Raw genomic sequence first — 25,340 nt, forward strand, 5'->3', positions numbered from 1 at the left:
CTGTACCTGTGCTACTTTATAAAAATAATTGTTCAAAAACAGATTAATAGAATAGAATAATAGAATAAATTTAATTTGTTAGCCGCTCCCTCTCCAAAAGGACTCGGGGCAGCATACAATAAAAACCCATACAAATATACATATACATACAATACATATACACATACATACAAACACATACACGTACATGTACATGGAGGAGGTAACAATCGTTAAATGCATACAATAGTAATAATAGAATTAAAATTAACAATTAAAATACCCTCAGTTAAAATTACAAATTTTAAAAAGACTGTCAGGAGCAATGGGATGATTAAGCAGATTAAACATTAAAATAATTGAAAATATAAACCAAAACATATATTTCATAAAATCCTTGTCAAAAGGGATGCTTGTTTGAGAGGAAAAAATATATATTTTATATAGGTTGCTAATGTGGGTATCTGCTGTCTATAGAACAATGTGAGTTCCGACGTTTGCATTATTTCTCTTCAGTGGAGTAAATTAGAGATAATGAGGACAAATCTTCTGAAACAGGGAAACAAGTTTAAATTATGTGTAACTTGCAATTGAACTGTATCCTAGAGAAAGGCTTACAATTGCAAGGTTCTTGGAAATTGTCCGAAATCTAACGTTTAATCTTCTTCACCATTTTGTTTCTTTTGATATCAGATCAGAGTGGATAAGAAGTATCTAATGTAGCACACTAAGGAAAAAACAAATTTGAGTAGGAATTAATGGATAAAACAGTCTTAAATTCATGCCTGCACATGAGATTCCTAAATATATTTCATTCTCATACTTTAATACATGTTACCTAAACTAATGCAGAAAGGTCTGCATTTTACATTTGTTTTCACTCTGAATAGAACAGAATAATTTAATATGAATGTCAACATAAAATACAGTACTTTTATTTGTTTTTATATATATAAGAGCTGTGGTGGCGCAGTGCTGCAGGGCTAACTCACTGCTCACTCTGGCAGTTCAATTCTGACCAGCTCAAGGTTGACTCAACCTTCCATCCTTCGGAGGTCGGTAAAATGAGGACCCAGATTGTTGTGAGCAATATACTGACACTGTAAACTGCTTAGAAAGGGCTCTAAAGCCCTATGAAGCAGTATATAAATCTAAGTGCTATTGCTATATAGTTTTGAATTGTTTTTAATATTGCACACCACAGAGACATTATGGAGTGGATGAACATAAATGTAATAAATAAATAAAAATGCATCTTTGTCCTCCACAATACATAACATGAAAACAAAACAAGACCTCCACCATTCTTGTTCTGAATGCTCCGTGAATATTTTTTTACTTTCAACACAATTCCTTGAAGCCTAGAGAGAGCAAGAAAATGTATAAGGCTATTTCAGCATACAGTGCTGATAGAGATCGTAACTATAAATAAATAGTATGAATATTGAAAATTCAGAGAGAAATAATTATGGTGTGAATTTGTGACAACTTAATCCTATTTTGAAACAACATATTTTCCTACTTGCACAAACCACTGGATTTCTTGTGCTTTTTAGAAAAATAAGCACATGTGTTAGTCATAGTATATGCCTTTTACATTTTACAGAAAAGGTAGAGTAAATAGCAGTACATTGCACAATTTAAATAATTATCAAATACCACTGTGGAATTGTGGAGCACATTAATTATTGTAATTAATAACTTTAAAACTGTTGTTCTTTTTGCTTTCTTTCCAAATATTTTTGCTTTCAGATATACTAAATGGAGTATTTTATTATTTATTAGAAAGCAATAATTCCTATTTTTTATTAGGAATTATTGAAGAGACTAGACCTAACAGTCCACACAGACACTTTGCCAATCTTGATTTTGTGTGAATTGGTTGCTTTTGCTTTGTTTGAACAGGTTTTCTGTTTATGACTTCAAATATTTGAAGAGAAGGTGATCCACATATTTAATCAAAATTGTTTAATTCAAAGCATGTTCTGATTGGAAGCAAGATCACATAGAAAAAAGACTCCATATGTTGTTTTTTTTAAAGTTGAATTTTTTTTAAATTATATATTTGTTAGGACAATTTGAAAGATTTCTAATTGGTCTGAAAATAAGTCTTAGTTATTGTAAATTACCAAGGTCATACATCATTGTTAAGTGACATTACTATTGCTGTTTGAAATCCAGCACATGCCAGCATAACTGTCTGCTTGATTTTAAAATGTTTGTTGCATGTGGTATCAAGTACCGATAATCATTAAACTTACAAATTCATAATAAGGTTGCAGAAGTTTGGAATTAATTGTTCAGTTGATTTTCTTTTTAGAAATTTTTTTGTTAATATATTTTAAAACACAATTTTCTAAAGAAATTGAAATTATATAGTAAATTTGGTAGTTTTGAGTAATTTTATCTTTATCATTATCTTGGGCCATTTTGAACCATAAAATAAATCCCTAATAAACATGGAGAATTTCATTAGTATGTGTACAGTAGAAAAAGTTATTTATTTTTAACAATTATGGTTACATTTTTCTTGGTTCAATATGTTTCCAGGAATAAGTGGAAATTTACACATTTTAGTTTAGATTCATATTTTAAAAAGTAGACAAATAAGAATTGCTGTTTTCTTCTGCAGCATATTTGCTTTAATACAAAAATGACTGGAACATTTTAGTATTGTGAACTATTAACATAAAGTTGCTAATAGATGTTTGACATCTGTGCATTGCACTTTTTAACATACTTCAGGAGTTTGTGTCTTGGCCTAATAGGTCTCATTAGAGGGGAAAAGAGAGAGAGAGAGATCAGCCCCAAGACAGTTTGTCAAAGTTAATATGAGTCCCATGGGTCTGAATTGACAATTTGTGTGTGATTTTACAGGACATTCCTCTCGTGGTCTTCTTTGATTCGTAACAATCAGATGTTATCTTTGATTTATTTCACAATAACTCAATACAGATGAATATTATCGTACTATGTTGGATGTTAGAATTTTTTATTTTTATTTCTTATCCTTCTCAGAATATATACAGAGTGTAAATGATACATCCTGTCTAGTGTGGCAGAAGTAAGACTTGATTAGCTATGTTTAAGAGAAGCAAGGGAATGGGGGATAGTATATTTTACCAATAAAGGAGAATATTTGTAGTTCAGGGTTAAAATGAGGGGTCCTTGGTGTTCTCTCAGCTTCGTTGTTTTCTTGCAGATGTTTCATTACCCAAACTTACCTTTGCTTTAGTTGTGCACCATTTTAGCTCAAGGGCCCCATCATAGTATGCTTTAGTTGTGCACAGTTTTAACTATGGCTTTAATAAACATTATCTTTTTTCAGAAGCTTGAGCTGATCCTAAACTTTTTGAAATCTTAATTTTAAGAAAAAAATAAGTATTATGATGAACAAAATCAATAAAGCTTGGTAGTGTAATCTACTGTACATAGAAAGAATTTTCTTCATGTGATACGTTACACAAAAGAACAATACATATTTTCTTTTAACTTCATATAACTTTATATTGTATTAGTTTTTATAATGCAATGCTTGAAATTTAACTGGATTGTATATATGTTGTGACATCTCTTATGCCACCCTGAAAGTCTTTTTATTTTATATTCTTATTTACATCTTTCACAGCTAATTTGTTAATATATTATAGGTATAAATCTTAAGTAAACCCCTAAATTCTAAAGAATTTACCAAAAAGAAAACCTTTAAAGCCCTTCCAATCAAGTATTATTGCTGTATTTAGTCATTTTCTTTAGCAATCACATTTACACATTTGAAACTACCTATGACGTGTATAAATGATAAAATGTTAGTATTTCTTGCTGTAGTAAAAAGGAAGTGAATTTTGGGTTTTTCATGTTGCTGTTTTCTTGTATTTATAAACTTTTGACATTTCCTATATATGTTTTCAAAACTTACTTCAAAGTAAAACACAGTTCAATAAAACTCTAAAAGGGTCTGTATAAAATTGTGTTTTAGTTTATTTTAATCATTTTATTGTTATGCCATTTGTGTTTAATTTATTTATTTAGCAATATTTGTATGCTCTCTTAATTCATATGGCCTGTGGGTTAAAATACCATAGTTCAAGATATAATACAGTATATCTTACAGTTTTTAACTTATTAAACAATTTGGAACTCATGTGTGCGTGTGTTTATGGTTATATATAGTTTTAATAGTATTCATATTTTGTGATTTTTTAAAAGTACCAGCTAGAATATTGCTCTCATGAAATGAGCTGTTTTCTCTGTTGGAATAGTATGTAGGGTGAATAGAAGAATGACTTACTATATTGTTATCTATTATAAAGGATGTATGTAGCAATTTACTGAGCTTCTAAATAAAAAAATGATACGTACATGAAGATATGGATAGGCCTTTTCCTGATTGAAAGTTCTAATTAAGTGAATAGAGGAAAATTAACTGAAATTAGCTGTCAGAAAATCACATTTAAATGACTGATGAGTTGCTCAGGCAGTAAACATTTAAATGATATAAATTGCCATTTAAGTGTATGGTTTAATGTTTGTCATGCATTAACATGACATGAGATTGCAGTGACAATCAAGCAGCTTGCTCTAATTTGAACATATTTAGGGCTTTTGTGTGGAGTGCACCACACAAATTAAGACAATTGCTGTTTTTTATGTGTCAATATAAATGTTTCTTCAGGCATCAGTTAATGAAACTAACCAATCATTTCTGTATGCATATTGCACAGTCGCTTCTCGGAGCCTGACTAAATTTTCCTTTTTAAATAGGGCCTTTCCTTGAAAGAAAACTAGGCTTAATTTCTGTAATTATAAAACTGTCCTGCTTCTTTGCATTACTTCATCTGCACTTCTAATGGGATTTTCCATTAAAGCTCAGTGCATCATGCTATCGACTTTTGTTGCCTTTTCCTCAGCCAATTCAGAACGTTGTCTACTATTACATATATACATACAGGTATAGAGATTGAAATATTTTAGCACAAAATATTCAGCCCAAAATATTTTATGCCTGGTGTAAAAAAAAAACCAAAGACATAACACTCTATTTTGTGTGTATAAGCCATCAAGTCTGGCAGCTGATCTTCATTTATCATTATCAAAAAGAAAACATCCATCACCAGAATTAAAGTAGCAAGATGGCTTCTTGCTGGTAAAAAAATAGGCTGTATCGTACATTCATTCTGCTATCTGAATTGATCCCCTTGAATTGATCCCTAATCAAAATTGTAATCTAAAATAAATTGATCTATATCCAAGAGTGTGTGCTGGGTGATCATGTGACCTGAATTTAAATCTTTAGAAAATTCAGTGGATAATGTTTCCTAATTTGCATTTAAGCTATGTTCTGTGAAATGTACTTAACGGATCTGTAAAATAAAACTGCATGGCTGCTTTGGAAGGTAGGTGGGTATCTCCAGGGATGTGCATGTACATCATCAAAGCCACAACATGTTCAATCAGCTTCAAGCCTGACTGCTTTAATTGTTGGAAAAGGAAGAGCTTCGTACACAATCCTCCAAGTTATGTGGATTCCTCTTCTTCTGAAGATTTGCATGCTACTTGTGTTAATCAATGGATATATGATTATTTAATAATTACTTAATGATATGAAGGACAATTAAGGCTTAATCTCAGATAGCTAAGGCTTCATCTTTCCCTGATGTTTTTTGATTTACTTGAAACTTTTCACACTAAAGGTCAACATGAACAAGCTGTCTTTAGAAAAAGCTGACAAATAGGAGGTAATATTGCTGATGTATTCTAGATAATTGAAAAAGCCAAGACATATCCAAAAGAAATACGTTTATGCTTTATTGATAATAGAAAGTGTTAGATCGAGTAATGGAAAGGCACACTCAGGCTAAAGGCAACAACAGCTCTTCATTGTAGCAGAACAAGTATGTACAATCCAGCGAAGGTTGAATCTGACAGCAGCCCTTTTATAGGCAGCTGTCAGACTCTTCGACCAATGAGATTAAACCTCTGTTCCCGCTGGAACAGAGGACCTTGGTGGAAACCATTATAACTGTAGCTAGTATCTAACAGAAAGGTTTTTGGTTATGTCAAACTGTGTAATATAATTAGAAAATATTAGAAAAATGGGAATCCAGAACATCCAGTTATCTTTGTATAAAACTTATACACAGATCAAAAGCCATAGTTCAGAGAGAACAAACATTACTTATTTATTCAATATATATATATATATATATATATATATATTGAATATATATTAATGGAAACTGACACTGGAATAAATCTAAACAGTTTACAGAGTCAGCATATTGCCCCCAACAATCTGGGTCCTCATTTACTGACCTCGGAAGTATGGAAGGCTGAGTCAACCTTGAGCCCAATGAGATTCGATTTGCCAAACTGCTGGCAGCCGGTGATCAGCAGAAGCAGCCTGCAGTACTGCACTCTAACCACTGTGCCACTGCGGCTCATAAATATTTAAATCAATATTAAAATTAATAATTATATTACGATTACAGTTATTGTTGTTTTAATTATTTAATTATTTAAATAACTAATAATTAAGTATGATATTTAATTAATTTATAAATGTATGTACAATTAATTATATAATAAATTATTTAATTAACCTTCAAAAGGTTAGTGCTGATTCATTTTAATTATATATAGGAGAAGGAAATCTAAGATTTCAAAATTAGGCTCTATTTGAAGTAATACTGGTTTACACATAAAGCACTTCTTGAAAACTATTGACACCTGTAGATGAAGGGAAATGATGCAGTATAGAAGTCTGAAACTCTAGTATGTTTGTTGCATTTTTCCATACTACAGAGGAAATTGTAATTGACAATAATACGTATACTCCAGAAAACTACACATTTAACATATCAGTTATAGTACAATTTACCAATTGCCTTCTAACTATTTATGCCATTTTGTCAAAATTCAAGATATTTGTAATATATTATAAGTTGTGATAGTTGTGTTACATTCAATAGATAGATTGCATCATTTTAAGGTAGTGGCTACCTCTATTGTTTCCAACAGTTGGAAACAGTGCATAAATTATAAGGCTGCAGCATTTTTTCTTTAGCTATATAGTAGTATTTTCTTTCCCAAGCTGGTACTCTTCAAATGTGGTGAGACACAGGTGCCCACACAACTGAAAGGTACAAGATTGGGATGATTAATATAGTCTCTCTTGTCCTTTCCTATTATTGTCAGATTAGACGATAATTACTCATATATTGGGGAATTTAATTGTTCATAGTACAACCTTGAATTATTTTAATACTAGTACAACTCTATTGCAAATGTTTAAAACTCCACCAGGGACTTGCATGGCACAGTTGGTTCAACATATTCTAAAAGCTACAATTAGCATCGTCATAGTTTGTGAAAAAACCTTTTTTTCTCTAAGGCACTTGCACATTTCTAACTTTTGCATTGTGGTTTATGTAAGATTGTAGACAGAAAATAAGTTTGAGAAACAATATAAACAGTGTTGTATTTTGTTTCAGGCTTTAGAAAGTGAATTTGTTTCCTGTCAACTGCACCAGTGGATTGATTTGATTTTTGGCTATAAGCAGCAAGGGCCAGAAGCTGCCAGATCTCTAAATGTTTTCTACTATCTGACCTATGAAGGAGCTGTCAATCTCAATTCAATAATGGATCCAATGTTGAGGGAGGTAAGCATGTTCATACTTGGGAGAATAAAAAATTATGAAGAAATGTGGGACTTTTTGAAATATTTATAAAGCATGTTTGATTTTATTGTAGTTTAAAAGATTTATAGACATTTTAAAACAGAATTCCCCAACCTTTCCACATTGTTGACCCGGAGCAGGTAGAGGGGGAAAAGAGGAGATGATTTTGTGGGAGGGGCAAGTGTAATATTCGTGGTGACACTCAAGTGAGTGGGGCTGCGAGCGCCTATGCTGATGCTCTCACAAGTGGGGTTGTGTGTGTGTGCGCAGAGGTGCATGCCCTGCCCGGACACTCATGTGGTGTCGTGGCAATTAGCCTATGGCCCAGTAGTGGGCTGTGGCCCACAAGTTGGAAACCCTGTTTTAAAGGATATTTTCTCTCCTGCCCACACTAACATAACTCCTTAGATTTATTTTGGTTACACATGGGATAATTGTTCAAAGCAGATTTTGTAAGTTATTAGTAAGACGGTTTTCTCCTTTCTGCCTTGTTTCTTTGGCAATGTTATGTAATGCGAGGTCCGTGATTAATAAGGCCCCCCTCATCAGTGACTTGATCACAGAGGGGGAGCCGGACCTCGCAGGAATAACGGAAACCTGGCTGGGCCCAGAGGGGGGGTTGCCCCTCAGGGAAATGTGCCCTCCAGGTTACCGTGTATTCCACCAGCCACGGGCCCAAGGTAGGGGTGGTGGGGTAGCGATAATCATCCGGGAAGATTTGGCACCGAGGGAATTCACTGTGTCGCAGATTTCTGGTTGTGAGTCTCTGGGTGTGAAATGGGGCCCAGGGAGTCAGCTGGGCCTGTTGATAGTATACCTGGCTCCCCACCATACATCAGCGGCCCTGCCCGGGCTCCTCGAGCGGATCACGGAGATGGCGGTTGAAACCCCCAAGCTATTAGTGATGGGGGACTTTAACCTGCCATCGACGGGAGAGGCATCCGGGGCAGCCCGGGAATTCATGGCCTCCATGACAGCCATGGATCTGACTCAAGTAGTTCAGGACCCCACACACGAGAGAGGCCATATACTTGATCTTGTGTTTGTCTCCGACCAGTGGACGAGTGATCTGGGAAGAGGGAATTTAGTCATCACGCCCCTGTCATGGTCAGATCACTCACTTCTCCAGCTGGACTTCCCTGGCGCTGCTCCCCACCGCGGGGAGGCGGAACCAGACTATCCCAGATGGTTCCGCCCCAGGCGTCTGATGGAGCCAGATAGGTTCCAGGCAGAGCTTGGGCCACCTCCTGCAGACCTGCCCCACCCCCGGGCAGAGGACCTGGTAGCCGCTTGGAATAATGCGGCCGCCGGTGCCTTAGACCGGGTGGCCCCTTTGCGGCCTCTTCGACGGCCACGATCTACCCGGGCCCCCTGGTTTAACGGGGAGCTAAGGGCAATGAAACGCCTTAGGAGACGCCTAGAGAGCAAGTGGAGGTCCTCCCGCTCCGAATCCGACCGAGCACAAGTAAGAGCCTACGTAAGGACTTACCTTGTGGCAATAAGAGTGGCCAAACGTCAGTATTGTGCCACCCTTATAGCGTCCGCGGAGAACCGCCCTGCCGCCCTGTTTCGGGTGACCCGCTCCCTTTTGTCACAGGGGCAACGGGACCCCCCATTACTGGGCCGGGCAGAGGAATTTGGAGAGTTCCTGCAGGATAAAATCGATCGGATCCGAAGGGGATGGACCCACCTCAGTGCTCCAGTGGGGACGTTTGAAGCTAGTCTTGAGAGACCATGCTGGGAGGAGTTTGACCCTGTTGTCACCGAAGATTTGGACAGGTTGCGCGGGCGACTGCGAGCCACTACATGTTTATTGGACCCGTGTCCCTCCTGGTTGGTACTGGCCTCCTGGGAGGGCTCACGAGGCTGGCTACTGGAGCTGGTGAACGCTTCGCTGGGTGAGGGCCTTTTACCAGCCGCCTTGAAAGAGGCGGTGGTGAGGCCCCTGCTCAAGAAGCCTTCTCTGGACTCAACGGAGCTAGCAAATTACCGTCCTGTCTCCAACCTTCCTTTCTTAGCGAAGGTTGTTGAGAGTGTGGTGGCTCAGCAGTTTCCGCGTCACCTAGAAGAAGCTGATTATCTAGACCCGCGCCAGTCCGGCTTCCGGCCCGGTCACAGCACGGAGACAGCCTTGGTCGCGTTGGTGGATGATCTCTGGAGGGCAAAGGATGGGGGTTGTTCCTCCATCCTTGTCCTATTAGACCTCTCGGCGGCCTTCGATACCATCGACCATGGTATCCTATTGCGCCGTCTGGAGGGGTTGGGGGTCGGGGGCACCGTATTACGATGGTTCCGCTCCTACCTCTCTGGCCGGACGCAATGTGTGTTGGCAGGAGAGGAGAGGTCGTCCGCGAGGCCCCTTATCTGTGGGGTCCCACAGGGGTCGATCCTCTCGCCTCTCCTGTTCAACATATATATGAAGCCGCTGGGTGAGATCATCCGTGGTTTTGGGGTGGGATACCATCTGTATGCTGATGACACTCAGCTGTACATTTCCACCCCAAACCACCCCAACGAGGCTGTTGAAGTGATGTCCCGATGTCTGGAAGCCGTACGGGTCTGGATGGATGACAACAGGCTCAGGCTCAACCCCTCCAAGACAGAGTGGCTGTGGCTTCCGGCTTCCCGGTTCAACCAGCATATGCCATCGCTGACCATCGGAGATGATCAATTAGCCCCGGTGGAAGGGGCACGCAATTTGGGCGTCCTCCTTGATGCCCGGCTGTCTATGGAAGATCATGTGACAGCCGTGGCGAGGGGGGCGTTCCACCAGGTTCGCCTGGTGCGCCAGTTGCGGCCCCTTTTGGACCGGGAGGCCTTGCGTACAGTCACTCACGCGCTGGTGACGTCTCGCCTGGACTACTGTAATGCTCTCTACATGGGGCTCCCCTTGAGGTGCACCCGGAGACTGCAGTTGGTCCAGAATGCAGCCGCGCGGGTAATTATGGGGAGATCGAGGTTCTCCCATATAACACCTATCCTGCGCGAGCTGCACTGGCTTCCTGTGGTCTACCGGGTGCGCTTCAAGGTACTGGTTACCACCTTCAAAGCGCTCCATGGCACAGGGCCTAGTTACCTGCGGGATCGCGTCCTGCCCCATACATCCCTGCGACCCGTCCACTCACACAGAGAGGGACTACTCCGGGTGCCGTCCTCCAGAGAGTGCCAGAGGTCAGCGCCCAGAAGTAGGGCCTTCTCTGTAGTGGGCCCCACCCTTTGGAATGACCTCCCCCCAGACATCAGAACTACAACCGACCTTCGCTCCTTCCGTATGAAGCTGAAAACCTACCTGTTTCGACTAGCTGACCTGGCATAACTCTACAACCTCCCCAGCCCAGGGCATTTTTAATTGTAATTTTAGTTTTTAAGGGTTAATTTCACTGGGGTTTTAACTTTTTTAAGTATTGTAACTTATTTATTTATTCTTACCTACTCTATACGCTATATAATACCTTTGTACGTCGCCCCGAGTCCCTGTGGGGAGAGGGGGCGACTAATAAGTTCAAGTAATAAATAAATAAATAAATAAATAAATAAATGGTCTTCTCTCTACAAGGTTTGCTACATTTTACAAATGGAAAAAGCAGTTTGGGAAACTGAAAAGGGAAATACTGTGGCTAGCAAGTATTTTTGAATAAAATGATTTTGGGGAGGTTTTGGAAAGCTATAAGACTTCGTGTAAAAGAAAGAAAATATACATCACTGTTGATTGTTCTCTCTGTAAATTTTGGGTATATTATTATAAGCTTTTATAACAAGAATTGTGGATTTAAAATGTTGTAATGAAATATTTATAGTTTTTTCTAGATTTTCCACTGTGGGGTTTTTTGAATTTTTTTTAGAAAAAAGCCTAGGAAATGTTGTAATTGGTGCATCAATTTTTATGCAAGCACTAAAAATGCTTGGTCTTTTTCATATGTAATCCTTTAAGAACTTATTTTTTCATAATTTAAAGCAAACATATCTTTATCAACAAGAGAGTGTACAACATATAATTATAGAGCTGGCGAACCTTATAAAATACTGCTACGTATATGACATTCACATTTGAAATATTTCTTTCTGAATTTGTAAGAAAATAACTGTTTGAATAATTGATTTAAAAACAGCTTGCACCACTGCTCCTGTCCTTACTGGCATTAACATGTTTTGCTTTTCTGCTTGAATCCAATCATGGCCATTTTAATTTTCTTACAGTTAACAAAGTTCACTTTTATTTGTGATTTTCTGGCATGCTTCTAAAGAGCATAAACAATGGACTTAAGGCAGGACCTTCTGATTTCTGAGCCTTCCTGTCATATTTTAGGTGTACGTGTGTCTGTGTGTCTGCATCTGTTTATTTGTTAATAACCCATTTTCATAGTTAAATCTAGTATAGAAGGCTGCTAGGGTAACCATGGAAGTTTCCTAGACTTCCACACACCACAATTAATTAACTAGAATTAGGTAAATTGACATGACATAAATTCTACTTGCAAACAAGTATAAGACAAGAAGTCATAGTATCCATGCATTCTTTGTAATATCTTTTAAAATACAAAGAGCTCAAGATTAGTAGTGTGATTAAATGTCTTTATTACACAAAGGGACATACAGAATGCTGTTTTCTTTTTGCCAAGAAATCTGGAATTTTGAAAGAACAAAGAAGTTCTCACTATGTTAATTTCCTAGATAGCCAACACATGTGGAAAAACAGCATTACAATAATTTGTGAATAAAAAGGTCTGTTCCCTATTTTACTATTTCTATGATGTAATAGCTTAACAGTCACTTTAAACATTGAGGGAGTCTTTAATTGTTTAAAAACAGTTTAATAAACAGTTCTAAAAAACAGTCCTAATAAACAAAAGAATGAAGCTTACTAATATTTTGGCCTAAACTATGTTTATTAGTAAAAATATAATTAATTTTTGAAAACCTTGTGATCATTTAATACTGACATAATCCTTCTGTTGACCTTCTGAAATACTTGGTAATTTCTTTTGCTTTTCCTCATATCAACATTTTCTTAGGTTTTAATAATTTCTTATTTTCTTCATGATGTATGAGCTAAAGGATAAAACAGACCAATGAAAAGGTTTGGACTATATAATGTTGCAGATTAGGAATAGAAAAAAAAAGACATGGTAGTCTTTGGTACTACTTCATAGACAGTGCATTACAAATAGCAAGAAGCCCAAGAATAATTTGTTTTAGCCTTTAATGTATATATATTTTAAAAGAAATAATATCTTACATTGCATAAGAAAAAACCCCTTATTAGTAGTTTAATAATCAAGAAATGTAATGTCCCTTGAAAGTAGCTCTGTATACATTCCATATTATGAACCAAACAGAACTTTCATTGACCATGTCTCCTTATCACAGTAAGTGTTAAATCTTCAGAGTTTTTGCTCACCATGGCTTTAGTCAGTTAAAAGGCAGATGAACAAACATTTGCTAACCATTCTAAAGTTAACATCAAGATTGAAACTGATTTTATTTTAAGATTAGAAATAAGGCAAAATTAACATTTTTGTATTATTTTCCTCAAGGACTTTTGAGCAAGAGGTGAGATACCTTATATGACATTTATTCCTAATTGCTATAACTATCGGATGCTCTTTATTCATTTGTTAATTCCTAACAGGGAAAGAATAAACTGCATTTTCCTTTATATTCTGCTGTGCATTGTTCAGAAATTCTCTTCTGGTATATTATGCCTTAGGCTTAGAGATTCAAAGAAGAATTCTTTCCTACCATTACTACTGGACAATCATTTTTCTTTTAGCTATGGAAGAAGGCATAAGAAATATGAAAGTTCTATGCATATCTCCATGTAATCATACCAATATGTATATGAAACACTGTCAATTCATTTGATAAATGAATTTCTTACACACCCTCATACTAACTCATCATCTCCCTGTCTGTTAATCTGTCTCTTCAAAGATTTATTCTAACATTCCAAAATTGAGAGCAACGTATATGACCAGCATTGACTTGATTGGTCAGAAATTATAGTTTGAATAAAAGTGAAATATTTTTGTTAGTTCATGAAAATAGTTTGCTGTCTATAAAGAGGTTTGCCAACTTCTCTAAACATTTTAAATTTTATTGCTTTGTGATATAAGAGCCTCTGAGACCAATTACAATGGAACACAGTTTCTTAAACTAACATATTGAAGTAAATGTCTATGAATTCACAAGTACATTTCGTCTTTAAAAAAAAAAAGTTATAAGTTATCCCAAGGCAAAAATGCTTTAAAGGAAGTTGTTTATTTATGATGCTTTATTTATATAATAATTAAACTGAGACTATAAATTGTATATCTAAGTATTAGGATGAATTTGAATTTTGTGTTATGAATAGTACAATTGTTTGATCTTACAAAAAACTTTCATAGGTCAAGAAGATAGAAATTGATTTGTTTTTATAGCTCATTATGTCCTCTCAACATTGATCCAGACATTTTACCAGCACTATGGAATAAATTTCTGGAGACTGTAGCCAATAAAGTTTATCATGGGAAAAAATGTTTATCCCTGTTTTAAAGATGCCAATTTTCTATAAATAAAATTCTACTGAGAGAATGCTTACGATAGTGTAACATTAATTAGGATCCAAGACAATATCAATAACACAATAGGAATAATTCTTACCCTGAAAAACTTCATGGTTCAATAGTACATATATTGAAACTTGCTTAATTAATAATTGTTTTATTTTTTAATATGATGAAAATTCTTGCATTAAAAATACCAAGGCACATTTCTTCCAGGTTATATTGTGGAAAAGAATTGCAATGGAATTAATGCACTTTTGGAAGGCATTAGCTGGGTTTGTTTGTTTGTTTGTTTGTTTATTTCAATTGATACTGTCACCCATCTCAACAATTCTAATTACAATTTTAGGCAATGGACACTAAAAATGCAACATAACAGCAACATAACAATAAATTACCAACAGTCAATATAAAAATCACAAACAACTTAACAACATAATCATCTCACAGACTCTCCTATACATTACAGTCCCAATGCCTGATGACATAGCCAATTTTGAAGGCCTTATGAAAGGCCAACAGGTTTAAGTCTCATTCATTTTCCAACGGGATGATGGGACAGAGCAGTTATCTTCTTGACCTCTGCTTCTCTAGTGTATCTCCTTAGCCTCATAGCTAGTGCTGGGAACCTTTGTTAGGAGTCTAGGGCTTCAGATATCTGATGTGGACTTCGTTATTCTGGACACTGTCCAAACAAGCACAATTCTACTACTTTGTATCACTCTAATATTTTTTAATATGCAGGTGAAGCATTAGGGGATGCTTTCCGAAGGACCCTTAGGGATAAGTTAGGTAGCCAGGATTTAAACTCTGATCTCCAATGTTAAAAATGGTATTCTAACCCTTACTCTATCCAGCAACTAAACAATATCACCATTCTGTGTCCAAAAGAGAGAAATGGCTGGAACAACTAAGATACTGTGTAGAAGCCTCAAACTCACAGGCTCCTGGTAGAGGACCCAAGATTAGGAAGACATAGACCATCCATAGAAGTGGAATGGAATAGAATGGAATTTTTAATATATTTGTTCCAACTAAAGCTGGGCAAAGCAGTTGATAATTACTACTTGAAGCTTTAAGACAGCTATGTCTTCCTGAAAACTCGGGACAGGTGCTTCAAAAGACTGTTCCCACTGTGCGTCATTTGCTGTTCATGCCTCACTTGCTTGTTTTGGCTGATGGATCCAATAAAAATGTGAGGTTTCTCTTTCAAATGCTTTCTGTAGCCTTTATTCTGACTTTATTAGTGTTTGCATATAGGTCTTTTTTAGATATTAGAAAATGTATCAAATATTAACATATTCCAGCAGTTGTAGCTATATTATAATTCCCATTAACCTTTCACCACTGAGCATGCAGGCTGCAGCTGCTAGGAAGTTTAGCAATGCCTAGAAGACAACCAATTTCCCACCTTTAATATGCGATTTGTGACATTATTTATTTTATTGATTTTTGCAATCTTTCATTTACATGACCCTTATTTCTTATCAATAAAAGAGATCTACTGTCCTTTAAAAATCTCATGACATCTTATGCTTTTTTAAAATTCTTGGAATGGAAGCTAAAAATTTCAAATCAACATTTTAAAATCATAAGAAGACAACTAAGCCAGTGAATCTTTCACAAAGTCAAATACAATTTGTATTTACAGCATAGTTCAACAGCTGCTAAATACTTTCAACATATTTGCAGTGGTCTTTTTATGAATAGGTGTTTCTAGATGTCTTAGAAAATTAGTATAATTATTAGAAAATGTATCAACATAGACATTTATTCTGAAAGTGTGAATTAAATAAATGAGGACTCCTCATAGACACCGCTCAGAAGGTTTTTGGAAGCAAATTATCTTGGTAGAAGCTGTAGCCAGAAGTGTGCTGTCCAGATGGTTTCTTTGACACAGTGCAGCACAGGAACTGTGTGTGAAAAGCTAAATAAATGTTAAGGATTAGTCTAAACTTAATTGAAAACCTCCATGTAAAATACCATTAAATGGTACCAGTTTCTTATTTAATGTTTTAAAAAAATATTGAATCCAAACATACTATTTAGGGATGTAATATTTAATAGAGGCAATGTAAGAGTATGTTTGATCCATTGCGAACGTGTTGAAAAATAAATTTCACACAATATAAGGAAGTTAATCATGCCAAAGTCAATACACTGGATAGAATTATCTATTACAATTAACTTGTGTTTAAATTGGCAATCTTTATAGGATATTCCTTTGCCACTGACAGTGTCTAGTAATAATTAACTTGAAATTTTGATATGGGTAAGTTAAGTGCCTCATATCCAGCACTGTGACTTTTGATATGCATCCAGAATGATAGTTTTATTATGATGATATATGCAAAGTGATAGTCCCTAATCTCATATGGAAATCTATTTCAACCCCAAATATTTGCAGCACTGCATGTATTCTCTCCAGTCTTCCTTATAGTTTCTTTGAAATCCTTTGCCATTTTTTCTTTGTCTCTTTGAAGTATTTTCAAAGCTCATTTTTCTTATTCCGCTTTATCTGCTTATTTCCAGTAGCCAGAGATTTAGGTGTTCTCAGTGAGCACATCAATGTTCCAGACAAAGACACTGTTTGAAATTATCCATGAACCCAGTGCCTCTAAACATTATTGAGTGGCATTTGTTTCTGTAGGTTATGTCTGCTCTGCCTAACTGGTTTATTTCAGATTGGCAGCTGGGATTACAATGTGGTAGATGGACAGTTTGCATGGTTTGAAGATTGCATTGAAGCTGTACTAGGCCTCAGTTTAATATGTCTGGAATGTACAGGCTCAGATTAGAGAAAGTTGCAAAACTTCTCCACTGAGGGAGAAATAAATTGTTTTTGCAGGCTGCAATTACTTCTCTGTTTTAACTCACAGTTGCAACGTAATTATACCTGCAGGAGTCATTTTCATAATTAGGTTGAATAAAAATAAGTTTTATTTATTTTCTTACGTGAAAAGAATTGTTACAGTTCTAAAAAAAATTAAGATTTCATTCACCTTAATGTTTTGGAATACACTTTGTTTTCATACATATGCATATTCTGGGATATGTAAGTAGTGGTGGAGGAAAACAGCATCTGAAAGCAATATTAACCCAAATATTTTACAATTCTAATTTTTAGAATTGATAAATAGTACAAATATATTATTTTTATTCCATACATTCATATTAAGCAAATGTTGCATTATTTAGATACTGAAATAAAAAGTGCCTACTTTCCAATGATCTAAGAATTTAAATGTAAGGATTTCTAAAAAGTCTTTTGATTTTCTCTCTGGCCAAATCTCTATTCTTTACTGTCCAGAATCAACCATTTCAGACTGTGTGTTGGGATGGATTGGGTCAGGGTTGTTGTCAGGGAAGGATGTAAAGGGGATGTGAGGGGAGCATGGCAAGGGTCAGGGAGAATGCACAAGTGGCCAGCATAGTGCATACCACAGAGGAGCTAGATGAGACAGTGCAGATGAGGGAGATTCACCTCAGCAACTTCCAGCCTTCCCTTTCTGCTTTGCTATTGATTTCCTCAGGAAGTCAGCAAGGAACATTGCAAATGGTGATAATGTGATTGTGGGGCACTTGGCCATGCTTGTAAGTACTAACAGTTTGACAAACAGCCAGATCACGTGACTGTATCGATGCTGAAACACCAAGATTGGTCATGACCACTATTCATTCAGTGCCATTTTAACATGGAATGGTTGCTATGGTCATCAGCCAATACTAGAATTGTTGATGAAAATGATAGACCTAGCAAATATGGCAAAATTAACCTTTTTGATTCGAAAAAAAATCAAAAATTACATTTAGCAGTGATTGCAATCCTCTATTAAACTTTTTGCTGGAAAAAAGAAAAATGAACTTGTGGCTTATGTGTTTGAATATTAGCAAGGGTAACTTATGGAAAGAAGGAAATTATGATGTAATTTAGGACAGAGATAGAAAAAAAATTAATTTATGTATTACAATTTTATAATTTTATAAATAACACAAGGTGATAAACATATCCAACACACCTTCCACAACCCTGTGAGGTGAGTTGATGTGAAGGAGAGTGACTGGCCCAAGGTCACCCAAAGTCACCCAGCTGGTTTTCATGGCTAAGTGGGACTAGAACTGCTTTCTCGTCTGTTGCCTTAACCACTAGACCAAACTGGCTATATAATATAACCACTATATAATATAATATAATCACTTCCACAAGCTTGGAAGCTACTTCTTTATAACCTTTCTTTTCCTTTCTTTCAATTTGCTTTTCTGTTTTTTATTTTTATTTATATACTTTCTTTATATGCCTGCACACAAACACCTACCTGCATACATACCCACAAACATACATACATATTTACCCATTTCTTACCAAAATAAAAGTAGGCAGGCAGGTAGAAGGATAGGATGGTAGGTAGAGATAGATACCTTACCCAAGAGCCAATGGCTCTGTAACTTTGGACACACAAAAACAACAGAGCATCTGCTTCTCCAGTGCCTGCTAAATAGAGACATCTCACCATTACTGTCTAAATATCCAGGATATATAGGACACCCCTTCTACACCTCTTTGCTGCTTTCAGATATCAGCCCTATTACAACATACTGTGTTGCCAGGTTTTTGCTCAGCAGTGCTTAAAATTCATTGGATGATGACCTGTACCTTAAACTAGACTTAATGAGCTTCCCATTCACCATACTAGAATGCTCTGAAATTTGATACTGTCTTTCAAATGCTAACTTTTCATTTTTTATATAACTTTTCTGTTTTAAAACATGTATGTATGTATGTATGTATGTATGTATGTATGTATGTATGTATGTATTTGTGTTACAACCCCTGGTATGCCTAAATATGGGAGGAAGGTCACTACTCCCTCTTTCTGTCCTTCGGCTTATCACAGAAGACCATGCAGGCAGAAAACCATATTCTTATTTTTAATGTTGCCTTTTTATATTTGTGTTGTATTTGTACTGATAAATAAATAAATTATCAGTATCAGTACAAATACAACACACACACACACACACACACACACATATGTGTATCATACCATGTGTATCATATATATATCATACCAGGGGTTGTAACATAAATACATATATATATATATATATATATATATATATATATATATATATATATATATATATATATATATATAGAGAGAGAGAGAGAGAGAGAGAGAGAGAGAGAGAGAGAGAGAGAGATTGAGGGAGAGAGAGAGAGAGAGAGAGAGAGAATTTCATAATTATTTTAGATATATCATCAATGAGTTGCATTGACTTTACCCCCTCCCCTCCTTGTGCTGATCTATGACAATAATAAAGCTTTGATAATGATACTGTGTTCAGTAAAATGTAATTTCAGGTAAATGGTTAGGGAATTGAATGATTATAAAATTAACTGGCTTATAGTGTGTTGCCTTGTTATGTTATTTAGTTTCTGTTATTAAGAGAAGTATTCATGCAGACAGGGTTATCTTTAAAATCTCAAAGAGAGATTTGTTCATTTTCAGTCCTAGGAAGCCAACACTGATTCAAAGGCACAATTAAAAAAAATTAACTCTATAAATTTAAAAGTTAATTTTCATATAACTTTACCATCTTGTTCTAAAGTAATATGCCTTCTGTATTTTGGTGATGTTTCTTCTCATTGCCTGCAAAATAGTCCATACTCTTCAAAGCAATTCCTTAATTCTCTGCATTAGTTTTCAGTGATTGTAGGGGCTTCAGAAACGTTACTGATAAACAAGGAACAGAATTTGTAAAAACTTGTTGTTAGACTAGTTTATTTTCTTTGTTGAATGTAAAATTCCAAGTTGTAACTAGTTTGCATTTACTATACGCTGAAGATGTGACCAAGAAAGCTGTATCCCAAGTATGTACCTGAGACTGCAACAGCTCTAGTTTGCCCTGCAATATGTGTCCCATTTTGATAAACTATATAAACGGCCTTCTGAAAATGTGGAGAGAGTAGCGTCATCTAGAAATCTCCGAAACAGTAGGTGAAATAGCAAAAAGATGGTCAAGAGCCTTCTCTAAATGCAAGTTTAGATGCAAGTTCAGTTGTACATGTACTTCCTAAATATATATGATGGACAAATGAATGTTTTTTCAAAGCTCTTTTCAGTTTCACTGTCAATCAGTACCTTCAACATATATTGTATGGCCTGTGTGAATGCTCATTTTTATGCATGTTGCTCATTAATGTTCAAGATTTTCACTAAATTTCAGCTGAAACTTTCATTGTCATTATTTTCACTATATTTCAACTATAAATAATCTTGTCTTTCATTTTGTCTTTCATATCTCTCCAACCCTTTTTTTAAAAATTACATTTTGTAGTTCTTTTCAAACATAAACATATAACACAGTAAGTTGCTGCCAAACAAAATATATTTGTCTCTAGTCTCTTTATTACTAGAGAAAGCAGGAAAATTTACTTATTTTGTAACTATTTATAGCTTTGTCAGTATGACAAATCCATAATGAGCCATGACTTATCGCTGAATATTTTTAAATGTAATTTATGATAAATCTAATCATTTACCACGTAAGAATGTATTGATGATGTCTATTCCAGGCAGTGGAAGCTCAGATCCGAAGCTTTGGACAGACGCCTTCCCAAGTGCTTATAGAACCACATCCTCCAAGAAGTTCTGCTATGCAGTTGGTAAGTTGGGTCCAGATTTTACAGCTTGGTAAAATGGCTACTCTGAATTCAAATACACAAATCTTCTCTTTATTTCAAATGTATAAAATACAACATTTTGCACGCATACCAGAACTTATATTTTCATAGTGAAACTTTTTAAAATATTCATTCTTCCACTGAAATTATAATCATTACAATTTATCAGAATTCCACTGGAGCACATCATTGTTTTAGGGATCTTATTTAAGTTTAATCAGACGAATATAGAAATTTTTAAATAATGATGCTCCATTTTAATTTCAGGGACAACACAACATAATTATAGTTACTAAACTCAGTGTGCACTTTATTGTTCTCTTTTTTACATGGGCAGGTGTACAAAATATAGCTTTTACAAAGCTATTTTATATGTTCAAAAATATTCAGATGATATTTAAATCAGCTCTTAGTATTTGATATTCCTTTTCACATAGAATTGCAATTTAGAAATAAAAAAGAAGGGAGAGATATGGAAATGGAAAGAAATTAATAATGTCTTTTGAAGTGAAAACAAAAATAAAAGCAAAATATAAATCTAATCAATACTGTTTTTACCAAATTTCATTAAAAATGGTTTGTGTAAGCATTTTGAAATTAGTGGGTGGATTTAGATCACTGTCATTTAATGTCAGATAACACTATAGCTATTTGGTTGAAAATCAAGAATTCAATTCAGGCAATTCCTATCATTTAAAGAAATAGATCTCATACATGTATATATGCCTATATGTATATGCAAAAAATATACAGTTTTAGCATTTCAGAGAGCTGCCACAGAGACAAACATGCAACTGACTCTTGCATCTCTACAAATGTTGTAGAAACAATAACTTCAGAGAGGAGTTTTAAAGTTCACATTTTTATTCTTGTGTTTTAATTTTTTTAGGTGTTAAGATGAGAATGACAAAAATTGTTTTCATTCCATGCTATGTTAACACCAAATCAAAGTTTTACCATTGTAATGATTGGTTTAATTGCTAAAAGTTCCACTAATTTCTCTGTGTTCTGTGTGGAGAAGCCATTAACGGCACCATGGGCTGTGTTAAATGCACAGGCCATAATATGCACCAGGTGTAGTAATTAGCAATCACAAGGAGGCTGCCTATTTGTCTGGTTTGGCTGCTGTTGCTGTATCCCCTTGTGTTTTCACACCATCAGATAGCTGAATTTAATTGAGGCCACATCAGATGAGGCATTACTGACACCTTTAATTGAATGAGCATCCAGGGAGGATTAACTCATAATATTGATTGGCTTTTAGCCACTTGCTCAAAAGTGTGTCTGGGTAGCTTATTAGTTGTTTTTATTTACACCTTCATGCAAATATTACAAATAGGAATTCAGAGTGCAATATGTTTTTCTAAGTACTCTTAATGTCTTTTCTTCAAAGAAGTGATATAAAAATGCATTATTTATTTATTATCCATAAAAAGATACTAAATGCACATATACAACTAATGATAAAGAGGCAAAAACCATTGTCACTGTATTCAAACTCCCAAAATATAATACCTTTCAAAAAATAGTATCTCAGGATTATTCACACATAATATTAATACAATACAATACAATAGCAGAGTTGGAAAGGACCTTGGAGGTCTTCTAGTCCAACCCCCTGCCTAGGCAGGAAACCCTATACCGTTTCAGACAAATAGCTATCCAACATCTTCTTAAAGACTTCCAGTGTTGGGACATTCACAACTTCTGGAGGCAAGCTGTTCCACTGATTAATTGTTCTGTCAGGAAATTTCTCCTTAGTTCTAAGTTGCTTCTCTCCTTGATTAGTTTCCACCCATTGATTCTTGTCCTACCCTCAGGTGCCTTGGAGAATAGTTTGACTCCCTCTTCTTTGTGGCAACCCCTGAGATATTGGAACACTGCTTTCATGTCTCCCCTAGTCCTTCTGTCTATTAAACTAGACTTACCCAGTTCCTGCAACCGTTCTTCATATGTTTTAGTCTCCAGTCCCCTAATCATCATTTATTAGTAATAGATATATAAGTAATAACTTTAGTCAGCAGAGTGTACGTTAATACCATGCTCACTAACAATGAGTTCTTTTATTTGCTCAACTGTTACATATTAGTTATCTCAATCAATTTTAGAAAATATGAGAAAGCATGAATTTTGATAATATAAGCTAACAGCACTTTCTTAGAATAGGGCTGCAATTCCTACTTCCAAAATGTTATAACAGTGATGAGAGTTATAAAGAATGCATCTTGATCATTCCTTTGACATCAGTTATTTTATAGTTTCATCAAATAAGTGTATATAATCTGATGTAATATTTAAAGGATGTGTATGTATGTGTACACCAAATTAGTGTTCCTAATGCCTGCCTGAAGTAGTCCCTTTACTTTTCTTGCCAATATTTTGAGTCATTTTTTAATGATTCTTCTATAGATGTTAGGGTTCGACCAACAATACATAGCAAAGAAAGTCAAGCTCTTAACAAATGAAACTTCTATTATCAAATAGCGTTATGAAGGCAGGATGCAAAATTGCAAAGTGTAAAACAATATGAAAATTAAAACGTCTGCAATGCATTAGGCAAGTGATATTAAATAGGTAGTCTGTTGGCATGAATGTTTCCCTATTTATACTTTGTCATGCTGGAAACCTAGTTTGCTCAGCGGAAACTCTGTCAACCTTCCTGCTGCCAAGTTACAGTTCTAGGTCTAAGTAGCTCCATAGCCACAAGGTTCTGCTAGAAGAGCTTTACTGAATTCTAGCTTTCCAGGAAGACAAAGGTTAGTAAAAAGTGTTGTAGCAACCAAGGAATTGCTAGAAATTTAATTATTAAAAAAGTATTATTTATAAAACTTCGACTTAAATTTGATCGTTAGTTGGGTTACATCCAGATTAAGTTAACCTCTTGAAATCTATGAGATACTTAAATGAATCATACTTAGAGATATTATGTGGTTGTTGCAAAATTGGAGCATGAGAGTTTCATCTTTGTGATGGAATGTTTAATGGACCTTGAGAACATGGAGGGGGCGGTAAGAGAGATAAGGGAAGAAATAGGGTTGGCGCATTACAGATGAGAGTCCTGAATCGAAGGGAGCGGGAAATGTGAGAAAGAGACTCCTTAACTCTGCCTTAATTACATTAGGTATAAATTGTGTGAAATAATTATTTCAATTGGTTTTGGAGCTTTGTTGTATTACCCTGATGATAATAATAATGATAATTCCAGAAATCCAGTGTTTCCTAAACTTGCTAACGTTATGGAGTTTGACAATATTACATCCTTTTTTATTTGTAACATTTCCTGATTTCCTCCACCTCATCCTTTATGCCAGTGTTCTCCAAACCTGGCTACTTTAAACTTGTGGATTTCAACTCACAGAATTTCCCAACCAGCACGAGAAGCCTGCTTTATATTATTATTATTATTATTATTATTATTATTATTATTATTATTATTATTATTATTATTATTATTATTATTATTATTATCGTCATCATCATCATCATCATCATCATTATTTTATCAGAAACAAATCAGTTGTGAAGGAAAAGATAGAATAGCTGCAGAAAATATTTTGATTAATTAATAATATTTTCAAATTAAAACTCTTCATTTGGAAATATTACTTTGAATACGTGTTAATAACATTGAACTTGCTTTAGTTTACTCTTCTTTAAAATTTATATCTGTACTTTTCTTTCTATTCTTTAAAATCTACATCTATACTTATTTAAAATCTACTTCTATAGACTTGTATCATGAATGAAGCAGATATTGAAGGGAAACTTTGAATGAAGCCATGGTATCTGTAATGTAACTAAACAGAAAACAGCCCAAAAATGCATGCTTAATTGTAGAATCCATTGGTTAAAAATTAAATTAATATGGATTGACTAGTGAATGGATTTCCTGGAAAAGTTGAGTGTGATAATGAATAGGTGTTGATTCAGTTGAATATCAGCTACTACACAGCTTCATTAGAACAAATTCTAAAATAGAATTTGACTTCAGATGTGACATCCTTATTTTTTATCATATAACATTGTTCTGCTCTGAAGAAACTAATAATAAGTCTAAGGAAACATCAGCACATATTCATTTCGTGAAAATGTAACAGCTGTAAAAACCTATATTCTACAATTAATTTGAATTAATATTCCTACATTAATGTCAAGATTGTCAAGCTGTATACCACGGGTGTCAAATTCAATCGTGTCACATGGCGTCATGTGACATATCACAACATTTTTTGCCTTTGCAGAGCCAGAGTGGGCGTGGCATGTGCATGACGCATCTGTCCCACAGGCCATCAGTTTGACACCCCTGCGGTATACAATAATACTTAAAGTTCAAATTGAAAAAGACCCTTCAGTTGCTACTTTTTAAATAGGCTGTGTCTTTTCCCATGGCAGATATGTGATCATGGAAAAAATGACAGCTGTTTTACAATTTCTTGGAGAACAAATTTTCAT

The 25,340-nt window shown here is 35.3% G+C and overlaps 2 protein-coding genes across 4 annotated transcripts in view; one reads left to right on the forward strand and one right to left on the reverse strand.

Annotated features, from left to right (window-relative positions):
• LRBA (LPS responsive beige-like anchor protein) overlaps nt 1–25,340 on the forward strand; it is a 357,721-nt gene that overhangs the window by 305,482 nt on the left and 26,899 nt on the right. For all 3 annotated transcript variants that reach the window (XM_081959507.1, XM_081959508.1, XM_081959509.1), the window contains exons 48-49: nt 7,473–7,640; nt 20,781–20,870. In XM_081959507.1, coding sequence (XP_081815633.1) covers nt 7,473–7,640; nt 20,781–20,870 — 258 coding nt within the window. The remainder of the gene's footprint in view (nt 1–7,472; nt 7,641–20,780; nt 20,871–25,340) is intronic.
• Nucleotides 12,583–25,340, reverse strand: part of DCLK2 (doublecortin like kinase 2) — a 104,536-nt gene continuing 91,778 nt past the window's right edge. The window contains exon 18 of the transcript XR_014175891.1: nt 12,583–12,707. The gene's annotated coding sequence lies outside the window, so the exon portion shown is untranslated. The remainder of the gene's footprint in view (nt 12,708–25,340) is intronic.

This window comes from Natrix helvetica (assembly GCF_964273705.1).
Source record: "Natrix helvetica genome assembly, chromosome: 7".
NCBI lineage: Eukaryota > Metazoa > Chordata > Lepidosauria > Squamata > Natricidae > Natrix > Natrix helvetica.